This window comes from Panthera tigris, chromosome B3 (assembly GCF_018350195.1).
Source record: "Panthera tigris isolate Pti1 chromosome B3, P.tigris_Pti1_mat1.1, whole genome shotgun sequence".
Taxonomy (NCBI): Eukaryota; Metazoa; Chordata; class Mammalia; order Carnivora; family Felidae; genus Panthera; species Panthera tigris.
In genome coordinates, this window is record NC_056665.1 from 99,815,677 (window position 1) to 99,828,403 (window position 12,727).

The window sequence follows — 12,727 nt, forward strand, 5'->3', positions numbered from 1 at the left end:
AACTATTATTTCATAGCAGAAAAAAAAAAAAAAGAGTGCAAAAAGTATTGTGTTTGCAAACTGCATAAAATCAGGTTCTTTCCCTATAGAAAGAAACAAAGAATAACAAAACAGAGGAATATTGCCATAAATATTCTGAAAAAAATCAGATCAAGCCCAGAGCTCCCGAGGGCCACCTGCCTTTCCTTACTTATAGTTTTGTAACAAAGAACAGTAACATAATTTTACTTGAGTCCCCAAATAAACTGGAGTCTGCTGACGGTAGAAGCTGTCCCTTCCTTTAATGAAAGAATCCTATTTTGCATATAGTGAGTGTTTAATAAATCTTCCTAGTAATATTTTATATTTGTAGGATTTTGATGCAAAAATACACAAAGATGGTCTTTGCCTGAGCTTATACCCCTATTAAGAGACAATCCTCATTTTGTAGGGTATCATGTCTTTTCTTCCCATGGCTACATGCTGGCTTTCCTAAATACCTTTAATTCCTGCTGAATGAGATAAATGACAAACACTGTGCCCTCTCTCCCTAAAGAGGATCTTTGTAATTTAACCAAAACCGCTTTCAGAAAGACAGACTAATATTGTCATTCATGGTCTAGATTCCTCTCCCTTAATTTACAAGTTCTATTTGCTACGAGACCATCAATGTGAAAGCCATCTGTAAAGTGTGCAGTGACACACAGATTTCAGTCGTTAACTTTGAACACAACACAAACTAGATATTAAGCTGACCTGCATTTGGACTTCCTTTTTTCGAGGAAAAGAAAGTTTATGACTCTGGCTTTTCATATAATTTCATATTTATATAATAAGATTTATTGTTAATTATAAAAACATGGGCTTATATTCATACCTGCATAAGAGTTTGAAACTAAAAATTAAGTTAAAGTATAAAATCATTACCTTTAGTTTGTTTGCTTCTTTTTTATCCCCGGCAAAAAAGGAATTCTCATCAAAATGCAAAGGAAATGACCTGCATTTCAAAACAGAGAAGATTCATTTTCAGGTATTATAAAATATTAAAAGTCCCGCTAATATAACATTTCACAGGTCGGTGATGAATAATATAATTAAATAGAGTAGAAAATATAAGGGCGCCTGGGTGGCTCAGTAGGTTGAGCTCCGACTTCAGCTCGGGTCATGATCTCACGGTTAGTGAGTTCAAGCCCTGCATTGGACTCTGTGCCGACAGCTCAGAGCCTGGAGCCTGCCTCAGATTCTGTGTCTGCTGCTCTCTCTGCCCCTCCCCAGCTGCACTCTATTTCTCTCCCTCAAAAAATAAATAAACGTTAAAAAAAAATGTTTTTTTTTTTTAAAGAAAAGAAAATACAGTAAAATCAACACTCTTGCCCCAAAACAAATTCTTATCCACAAATCTAAAACAACTACATAAAATAGAAGTTTGGCCCCAAACCCAGTGTGTTCAACCAAATATGAACATAATGTAGGTATCAAGTACTACCAGAATAATTCTTTAAAAACTTGTGGCTTATAGTACCTAAGTCAAAACAAAAACAAAATGCAATTCTAAAAGACCTATGTGCAAAATTAACTTCTAATTATTTTTTTTTAATAATTTTCCCTTCTTTAAATTCAATGTTCAAGAATTGAACTTTGGATACCGCCTGTCACTCTTCTATTAATATTTTAAGTTGTACAAGTTGTAATATGCAATTTACTTGATTTCATGAAGTATTTCCAGAAGTAACATTTTGTTTTCTGCATCCTGAACTTTATTTCCAGTGAAGAGTTGAAAATCTGGGCGCTCAAAGAATGGTACCACTTTAGATAAAGCCCTTAATTCTATTAAGTAGAGAAAATACAAATTCTTAAGCCTTCTTGGACCTTCTCCTTCAGTCAAAATTCCATCAAACCGCTGCTGAAATTCTGTAATGTTGTGTCCCCATTTCTTTTCCAACCACGTTTCTAAGAACAAAGAAAAATTAAATAAATATTAAAATCTGAATTTTAAAATTAACTTTCAGTTTACTTACATTGGGTTATTTATGCCTACAGAAGTTAGTTTCGTTTTGTATTTTAAAATATATAACAATGAAACGTGCTTTTGTAATTTAAATTTTAATAGTTCTACATTAATATTTTATCTTCTAGGATCCATCCTTAAAAGAAAAATAAATTCACTGTTGTACTGAGAGATATGGTTTCACAAAAATCAAATTTTTGAATATAAACATATTTATAAAACCAAAATACACAATTTAAACATGACTATCCAAAATTACTAATAAGTTTGAAGCCCTATTTAAAATTATAGTTACTATATTTTGCTCCTGAGACACAGAGCTACTTTAAATTCCAGAAGAAATAGGTTGCTGATGAAAATCAACCGTGGTCTTGTTTTGCAACAGCACTTTTAAAACATAAAGAGAAATGGGAAATGCTTTTACCCATTAAACTCCAGGCCTAAAGCTGGCACACAAATAAAAGGGTTTTAATACAGTAATATCTAATGAATAACAAACTGTACTTTTAGGAGCTATTTTAACTCCCGTAACAAAAGAATATTTCCAAAGTGATGTGTACAATTTTGAGCAGTTTCTTAAAAGAAGGTAAAGAGAGCTCTGATCATGCTGAACATGTCCTTATAATACAGTTCCTACATTCCTGATTACTACCAGTTAAGAATGAATTTTTACTGCCTAATATTCAATAGGGTCAACTTTTTCCCATTAAGGTAAATACCAAAACATTTTAAGAATATCTGAAAATAAATGTGGTAAAATAAATAGCATTGAATGTCACATACCTTGTAGAAGATATCGTGCACTCAAATGCACATTAATGCTTGCATGTAGGCCAGATATAAGTCTGTAGAATGCTCTTTTCTCTACACAGAGGCCTAAAAATAGTAATTTAGTAAGACAAACTTCATATGTGAAACTTGTACCATTATAAAATTAATTTCATATGTCTTTAAAAATGAAAAACATTTTTAACATTTAAATTTGCTTAAAAGTTTCCAATTACCTTCTAGCCAGCTGTAAAAAGTGTTCTCTGAAATTGAAAGAAAATAAGTCACAAAGCTGTAAAAATGCCAAAATGTAAGTTTTTCAATATATAATAGCAAATTTGTGCCAAACAGTGATTTAAGAATTAACAAAAGGTCAAATTTTTATTTGCAATTTCTCCAAAGAAAGGAGAGAAGTTCTTGGTGTGGATTCAATTAAATACCATTCTCTTGCTCAGTCTTTATTTTATTTCTTTTCTTTTCTTTTTTTTTTTTAAATAGGCTTCCTGCCGAGTGCAGAGCCCAACATGGGGCTTGAACTCACAACTGTGGTCTCAAGACCTGAGGTGAGATTAAGAGTTGGATGCTTAGGGGTGCCTGCGTGGCTCAGTTGGTTATTCAAGCCCCACGTTGGGCTCTGTGCAGAAAGCTTGGAGCCTAGAGCCTGCTTTGGATTCTGTGTCTCCCTTCCTCTGCCTCCCTCTCTCTTTCTCTCTCAAAAATAAATAAACCTTAAAAAAAAAAAAGTAAAGAAAAGAAAAAAAGAGTTGGATGCTAAGGGTTAAGCCACCCAGGCACCCACTCTTGCCCAGTCTTTAAAAGGAGTCAGCATTGCCTTAGGTAGCCCAGGTCTCATAACTTTCCAGGTAAAATGTTTTACGTGAGGTCAGAACACAGGTGATGCTATGAAAATTAATAACTCATATGCTTTTCTAAATTTGAAAGTAAATAGAATTTATGAAATAGAATTGGTAGTGTATTATTTGCATTCAGCTTATGCCATTTTATGCCATTCAGTATATCAAAGAAGCAATACATGGAAATGTTATAATACCAAATATCGCTTATATTCTATGACCCAATCAGATCACTGTTCCTATACTTAGACGTGGTAATTCTGCTTTTAGAATTATGTTCTAAAGAAATAACTCAAATGATGAAGGAGTCAATAATTTGTACAATGATTACATGTAACTTTTAAAACCTGAAATAATCAAAATGTACAATAATGGCTAAATTAACACGACAGAATACTATATAACTAGGTAACATGGTAGAATAATATAAAACTATTTAAAATGGTAAGAACATGGAGCATGACAATACATGAAAATGTTTATTTGAAATAACATAAAAAGGCACAGGTATAATTTTTATAACTAGGTAAAGATTCTAAGCATGCATTTACTACAGATGGCAAACGTTGTACTATACAGTTCTTTTGACTAAAGTTCCTTGTATTTATATTAAAAATGAACTAAACAAGCATAAAAGTAATAGAAGGAATGACAAGTATGCAATAAATTAGACTATCTAAAAACTTAAAACATCTATTTGTCAGAAAGCCTTACAAGCAAAAAGTAAAAGGCAAACAACTAAGTAGGTAGAATGTATGTTACAAATATAACAAAGGGATAATATCTTAAATACATAAAAAGCTCATAAACTAAATAAAAATGCTAGAGTGCCTATTTAAAGCAGGCAAATAATAGTAGAAAATTCACAAAGGATAAACTACAAATGGTAATAACAGATAAAAATTACTCAATTTCACTAGTAATAAAAATGCAAATTAAAACTATAGATATACCACTTTTAATAGCAAAGATAAAAATATGACAATACTCAATTGTCACTTGAAAAGGATCAGGTGAAACTAGCTGCACATTGATTGGAAGGGATGTAAATTAGCACATCCTTTCAATGACAAAATGCAACCTGGTGATACGTATGAGAAGCCTAAAATGTCTATAACTTTTGATCCAGAAATTTAGGCTGTTATGGATGAATATGTCCCCCCTAAAATTCGTATGTTGAAGCCCTAACTCCCAATGTGATGGTATTTGGAGGGGGAGAATTTGGGAGGTGATTAGATTAACTGAGGTCATGAGGGCAGGGTCCCCATGATGGCATTAGAAGCTTCTGATACGGGCCCAGCGGATCCTAGAGTTCTGCTCGAGGAGTAAAGGAGAGGGAGTTTTCCCTGATAGGGGTCGGGAGGAATGCCTAGCTTCCATGTGCAATAGGTAAAATGCACAAGTGAATTATGAGAGGCTGAGGCAGGTTGTCTCTACTGCCTGATCCCAGGCACAGTCAATTTTCTCTTAATCTGTGCTTTCACCTCCGGAATCTTAGACATGAGTCTCAGAGTAGGAAGAAAAGTTTGCCAAATAAACATCTGAATGTATCTGCAAACATATATATAACATATGATAAAGAAATTATATTTACCTTCACTTTTTCCTGAAAAACAAAGCAAAATGTTTATTATTGTAAACTCCTTCCAGATGTCACTTTAAAATGCTATACTTCCATAAAAATAAGACTCTGAATAATGGTTAGTTTTAGTCCATCAGTTCACCCGCCTAAGCAAAATCTGACAGTAAGACACTTGTGAGAGCAACTCTATCTAGTATCTAGGCATAATAGGAATTATGCCTGATTTGCCTCAAGGGCATCATCTCCAAGAGCCTGGATAAGGAGTGGTTTTAGCTTGTACAAGATTTAATATGGGCTGACAGGAGAGAAAAATCTAATCTATCATCTGAGAGCACTCTCAAGTATCTTAAGGACTTAACGGTTATTTGGTTGGCAGAGCCTTTTTCCACGTTTATTTATCCTAAATCTGTAACACAGTTTCTGCTAAAGATTTGTGTTCTTGCTTTGAAACCTCCAGACTGACATTGTGAATCTTTACCTTATTCAGGAATATTTTTAAAGACTATGTGTTATGATTCAAATGAGGCACAGTTCAGCGGTTTGTAAGCAACTGTTCAGTTACTATTAAAAACCTGTCTTCGTTTGCCCACGCTGATTCAATGCCATCATTGTTGGATTATTAAAATAACATATGCTCATTGCAAATACATATATTTTTTTTAAAAAAGGAGGACACAGATGGAATAAAAAATGTCACTCATAACTCCCTCCGCCCTATATAAATACTGTTTACATTTTGGTAAATGTCCTTTTTCTTTGCAAATAGATATTTAGATTTTATATTAAGTATGTTTTTACAAAAACATATTATACATACTATATACATATACATACTGTTTGATACCTCAGTGTGCTATTGGTCACTACTTACACAAATGAATACAAATTTTCAGCAACATTTCTAACAGCTGCAGTCTACTACATGAATACACCATAAATCATCTAAACAGTTCCTTAATGAAGAACATTTAACTTATTCCCGCTTATCTTTCAGATAAGTGAGGGTGGTTAATTAATTTATCAGATCATAATGTGAATTCCTAGTGAGAATCCCCTCTTACCTAGAAATTTGCATTTCATCTTATATTAAGTCAATAGCTTCCAGTGAGTTACCATATGTGACTCCATATAAACCCAAACCCTTGTTTAAAGATGTTCTTTCATTTCGAATCTAAGAAAGACTAGTCTGCCAACATTTAGGGAATGATGCAATCTTATTGCTTTCCAGGAGGAAATTTATGTTTATTGACTCTATGAGATCAGCAGCTTTTCAAATGAATTTTAAAAATGAAAACCTTACACATTTGCTAAAAGCACATCAAAGATTTCATCAGTAAGCACATGTTAAGAGAACAGGGATATATATTTCCTAAGCAAAAAATCTGAAATCATACACTGAAATGGTTTACTCAACAAACCATTCTGCCTATTATAGACTGGGCAAGGTTTCTGAGTTTCAATTTTATACCCCCTCTGCACCTTCACAATGCCTAGCGCATAGTACACAGAGGGTAATCATTTGCTGAAGGAACAAATGATCTTCACGATTGTAGACAAGACCATTAAATGAGGATGGCAATTTTCATCAATCATTTATTTAACAAACTACTCCATCTGCTATGTGTCAGGCTCTCTGCTAAGAGATGAAACCAATAAATACTCCCCATATGTCCAAAGTACTAGGTAGGATCAATAGATACATAATAGTAAAATAATGCTGCACAGTGGAAAGATGGTAAGAAAAACAAAGCATAAGACCACTTTATGAGGACAGAGAGGTTTCTTCCAGTTAGGAGGGTCAGGGAGAGCGGAAAAGGCAGCATTTGGGCAAGACCTTGAGCGTATGGAGAAAATGAAAAATGTTAATGAAACATAAAGACGTGAATTTTAAATCAGACTCCCAATATATACAATGATTTCAAGTTCTGGGAAAGATCTGAGGCAGAATGTTTTTGGATATTCATTTAACTGGAAAATGAGCAAAAACAGTGAAAAACTAAATACAGATGTTATATAAAAATGCATAGAAGAATAAATATTTAACCCAAATATTTAACCCCTATGATAATCTAATACCATGAACTTCATTACACAAATACTTCTTACTGGAGTATAAATATTTTAAACACCAATTTCTCTATAAGGGGGAGGCATAACTTCCATGGAAATAGGAATATATGATCTCAAACGCTCTTGCCAACCCTTACCTGGCCTTCCTCTTCCTTCTAACCAAAGTTCACTGCCTGATAAATAATATAACAGTGCAAATAAATAACTCACCTTGACTAGAAGCCAAAGGATTTAAAGGTCTTTTAATTGTCTGTGGCCTAGAAACAAAAGAATTCAATTATAGAATATAATTATGTTACCTATCATGTTACAATTATTTAAATAAAAGTGAAATTATCTCAGAGAGTTTCTTAATGACTATATCCAAAAGCAAACTGTTTTACTGAGCTTATAAAATATTTAGTTTTCTCTAATTGCTTTAAGGGAGGGTGGTTGTTATCTGTTTTAGCAGTAATAGCTTCTGATCTTTTCCCATTGTAGCAGCCAGAAGAAAGTCATTTCTTAATCACTTCTTCAAACAAAGGAAGAAAATACCAGTCACGCTCTGCTCCTAGAGTCATAAATGTTTCTATATACATTTCATATACATATACACATGTGTATGTGTGTGTGTTTGAGTGTGGCACAAAGCACACTCCTAAGTGAAAGACGAACAAACAAAAATGTAAATACTCAACCCAAGCATTCAAATAAAAAGGGGAAAAAAGTAGTGTGGGTAGATTATTTTCCACTTAGTTAATCTTAGGTACATCAATTTGCTCTGTGGCCACCAAGTTTGTTATGATTTTAGTAAAAGGTATTTTTTTTCAGATATATTTGTTTTTAAGAGACAGCGCAAGCTGGGAAGTGGCAGACAAAGAGGGGGACACAGAATCCGAAGGAGGCTCTCTGCTGACAGCAGTGAGCCCGATATGGGGCTGGAAATCATGACCTGAGCCGAAGTCAGACGCTCAACCGACTGAGCCACCTAGGCACCCCTATTTTAGTTCACATTTAAAAAAATACCCTTCAGGGGCACCTGGGTGGCTCAGGTGGTTAAGCGTTCAACTCTTGGTTTCAGCTCAGGTCATAATCTCACAGTTCATGGGTTCAAGCCCAGTGTTGGGCTCTGCACTGACAGTGTGGAGCCTGCCTGAGATTCTCTGTCTCCCCCTCTCTCTGCCCCTCCCTTGTTCACACTCTCTCTCAAAAATAAATAACCTTTAAAAAATAAACAAAGTAAGTTAAAATAAATAAAATTAAATAAATAAAAATTAAATTAAATTAAATTAATTAAATAAAAAATTAATTAAAATTAAATAAAAAATAAACCTTCAGGGGCACCTGGCTGGCTCAGTTGGTAGAGCATGTGACTCTTTTTAAAAAATACTTTCTTTGGGGCGCCTGGGTGGCTCAGTCGGTTGAGCGTCCGACTTCGGCTCAGGTCATGGTCTTGCGGTCCGTGAGTTTGAGCCCCGCGTCAGGCTCTGTGCTCACAGCTCAGAGCCTGGAACCTGTTTCAGATTCTGTGTCTCCCTCTCTCTCTGCCTCTCCCCTGTTCATGCTCTCTCTCTGTCTCAAAAATAAACGTTAAAAAAAAATTTTTTTTTTTTAAATAAAAAATACTTTCTTTTGGTTTATTTACTTTGAAAGAGACAGAGAGCACAGCAGGGGAGGGGCAGAGAGAAGGAGAGACAGAATCCCAAGCAGGCTCCACGATGTAATCACAGAGCCTCATGTGGGGCTTGAACTCACCAACCTTGAGATCATGACCTGAGCTGAGATCAAGAGTCAGACACTTAACTGACTGAGCCACCCAGGCGCCCTGAGAATGTGACTCTTGATCTTGGGGTTGTAAGTTCGAGATTCTAGATGGGTAAGAGATTACTTAAAAATAAATCTATGAAAAAAAAACACCTTTAGAGTGAGTCAATATGTCAAACATCCCTAATAATAAACAAGGGAATTTAAATTAAACACATGGCAGAGATGAGTAAATTATGAAAACTCTCCACTTCAAAACTGGAGAAATTCAAGTCAAAAAAAGAAATAAACTGATACACAGTGAGTGTTCAAGTGTTACCCATTATAATTATTCTCTGAAATTAATTTAACTTCAACTTGAAAGCAGGTAAAATAGCTATAGCCACAAAAAGACGAATACAGAGTACCAAAAAGAGAATCAGTAATCTATTCTCTATTACTAACTACCTGATCTTGGGAAATGAAATAAACCTGGCTGGCTCTAGGTTATTTCATCTATAAAATGAGATTCTATAATCCACCGAAGGAACATGTATGAAATGTCCACAGTACTCCCATAAAAGTCTAACACTATTCTGTTTTTTAAAGAAGAAAAAAAATATTTGTTGAAAGTCATGTCCACATGTTTCTCCAGAGGGGAACTAGATTAATTAATAAGTATTTTCTATGTCCAAATATATCCTTTAACAAAGTGAATGTGATTTGCAATTTAGAGTCATTATGATTTTGTTTGTTTAGAGAAATCACTGTATCTTTCAGGATTTTCTAAATGAAATGACCCATACTTAAAACAGTTTTCTTCATAGATGACATTCCATATCTTCCAAGCATCTGGTCCTTTGTAACCCGTGTAGCGCTCAGGGTTAAGGAGCAAATCTACATATTCGGCATCAGGAGACTGTATATCTGTAAAATAAAATGTTTCATTAAGTCTTTTCCTTCAGTTACCTTAAAAAACTGGTATAATAGACTGTACTCCACTGATTCTAAGGCACTACAAATGTAACAGTGCATCCAGACTTTAAAAACAACCTTTTACAAGAGAGATGAGAGAAGGAACAAACAGCCACATTGAATGTACTCACTAGTTGCAAAAGCATCCTGCTTTTAAAAATGATGAAAAATAGGAATACGTGAATTTTAGAATTGAAGAAATATGGTAGTTCAATTCTCATAAGCTATCCAGGCAAAGAATATACTGTGTATTTCCACCCCCCACCCACCCACCCACATTAACCACAAGCAATTCATCAGTAACTAAGGTAAATGAAGATTATGACTACCATACACTGCTTGTTGCCAAAAACTTCCTTCTTTACACGAGCACCATTGAGATCCACTACAAAGCTGTCCCAAAGGTATCATCCTAAACATGCAAAAAATTATAAGCAGGGTATTAGCATCAGCACTATTTATTAAAGGGAAAATCAGAAGCAAACCGAAACATCCAACAGAGCAGAGCCTGGGCTCTGGAGCCAGAGTGCATGGGTTAGAATCCAGTCCCTACTCCTTATTCAGTGTGGAACTCAGGGCAAATTACATATATTCTAGGCATTGGTGTCGTCATTTATAAAATGGGGATGATATACACTACTGTGATTTAAGTTTCTATGTGTAGAGCTTAGAACAACAGTAAGAATATAAAACATATTAGCTAGTGGTATTATGACATATCTTAACAGACCATTATACAATCAACAAAATTGTTAAGTACAAAGACTATCTAATAAAATGAAAAGATAAGCAATTAGACACTAATGAAAAACATATAAAAATTGGTGGCAGGGACGCCTGGGTGGCTCAGTTGGTTAAGTGTCCTACTCTTGATTTCGGCTCAGATCATGACCTCATGGTTGTGACATCAAGCCCTGTGTTGGGCTCTGGGCTGAGTGTGGATCCTGCTTAAGATTCTCTCCGGGCGCCTGGGTGGCTCAGTCGGTTAAGCGTCCGACTTCGGCTCAGGTCATGATCTCGTGGTCCATGAGTTCAAGCCCCGCATCAGGCTCTGTGCTGACCACTCAGAGCCTGGAGCCTGTTTCAGATTCTGTGTCTCCCTCTCTCTCTGACCCTCCCCCGTTCATGCTCTGTCTCTCTCTGTATCAAAAATAAATAAACGTTAAAAAAAAAAAAATTAAAAAAAAAAAAAAGATTCTCTCTCCCTCTGCCCCTCCCCCACTCACATGCACGCACAGGCTGTCTCTCTCTCTCTTAAAAAAAATTGGTGGGATATTGGTTTCTCATATGTTCTCATATAAATTTGTATAATGTATTATAACTTTGAAAGCAAAAAATGGCCCTGGTTCTCCAGGGGCTTTGGGAAATTATTTAATATACATCAACACCTTATTCATTTATATTGTTTTATTTTTTTTGAGAGAGAGAGAGCAAGCGGCACAGGCAGAGAGAATCCTAAGCAGGCTGAGCCACCCAGGCATCCCCCCTTATTCATTTATAAGGTGTAACAATGTGAACGAATAATGAAGAAGTGGGCAAAAATGCCTCAAAGCAGCCAAAGTAGATGACAAAATCGGAGCACACAGGCGTATGCATGAAAGTTCATCAAGCTCTCAACAGACCTACTTCTTTTTAAAAACGCAATGACAGATGCGCCTGGGTGGCTCAGAAGGTTGAGAGCCCAACTCTTGATTTCGGCTTAGGTCACGATCCCAGGGTCATGGGATCAAGCCCCACATTGGGCTCCACGTAGAGAATGGAGCTTAAGATTCTCCCTCTGCCCCTCCCTCCTGTTCTCTCTCTCTCTCTCAAATAAAAAAATTTTTAAACAAAACACAATGACAAAAACAAAAATAAAACTAAGTTTGGTTAGTTTTATCCTAATTAACAGTACACTCGAGACATAAATTAGAGGAAATTTTGCTTCTAGAAGTAGCACAGTGACATCTAGAAATAACTGACACTTCATGCAGAAGTAGCAATTAACATAACTAGGAAAAGTAGAAATAAAAACTTAAAAACAAATTTGCATAGGGGCGTCTGGGTGGCTCAGTCAAGTTAAGCGTTTGACTCTTGATTTCAGCTCAGGTCATGATCTCATGATTCATGGGTTCAAGTCCCATATCAGGCTCTGCACTGATGATGGTGTGGAGCCTGCTTGAGATTCTCTCTCTCCCTCTCTCTCTGCCCTTCTCCCACTCACACTCACTCGCGCTCTCTCTCTCTCTAACCAAGTAAACATTAAAAAAAATTTGCATGAACTCCTCTAGTTGAGGAACAGATTTTCTATTCATCTCAACTAATACTAAAAGTATTGCCACAGTATATATAGCAAATTATAATAAATTCATAAAAACTCTCATTTTTAAAATATACAAATAACGGCTCAGCATCTAGTACTTTAAGACAGAAAACTAATCACCAAGAAATTTATTAAATTTTTCATATTCTGCCTAATTAGACGTAAACATTAGGTGATTGGTAATTTTACTTACAGTAAATACTTCATCTTGCCTCATCTTTTTAATAAAAAATAATTGTTTCAATAACCATGTTTTGCCAGATGACAAAAGCTCAAATTTCTAATTAAAATGTGTAAAACACCTTTTGTCTTCTACCTACTATTTACATAATTTCTTCAGTATAAAGCTATCCTTTTTTGTTTTAATATTGACCCTCCTTGAACAGAAGAAACAAATATAAATGGACAAGTGATTCATCCAAGATAACAGAAGTCCACGGATAACAAATGAATTATTGATTCTCAGT

At 35.1% G+C, this 12,727-nt stretch overlaps 1 protein-coding gene across 1 annotated transcript in view; it reads right to left on the minus strand.

Moving 5' to 3' along the window:
* Positions 1 to 12,727, minus strand: part of ERO1A (endoplasmic reticulum oxidoreductase 1 alpha) — a 43,901-nt gene that overhangs the window by 6,372 nt on the left and 24,802 nt on the right. The window contains exons 7-13 of the mRNA XM_007097610.3: positions 9,790 to 9,910; positions 7,472 to 7,518; positions 5,204 to 5,215; positions 2,992 to 3,018; positions 2,771 to 2,863; positions 1,683 to 1,929; positions 907 to 976 (exon numbers count right to left, since the gene is read on the minus strand). Of these exons, the coding sequence (XP_007097672.2) occupies positions 907 to 976; positions 1,683 to 1,929; positions 2,771 to 2,863; positions 2,992 to 3,018; positions 5,204 to 5,215; positions 7,472 to 7,518; positions 9,790 to 9,910 (617 nt within the window). The remainder of the gene's footprint in view (positions 1 to 906; positions 977 to 1,682; positions 1,930 to 2,770; positions 2,864 to 2,991; positions 3,019 to 5,203; positions 5,216 to 7,471; positions 7,519 to 9,789; positions 9,911 to 12,727) is intronic.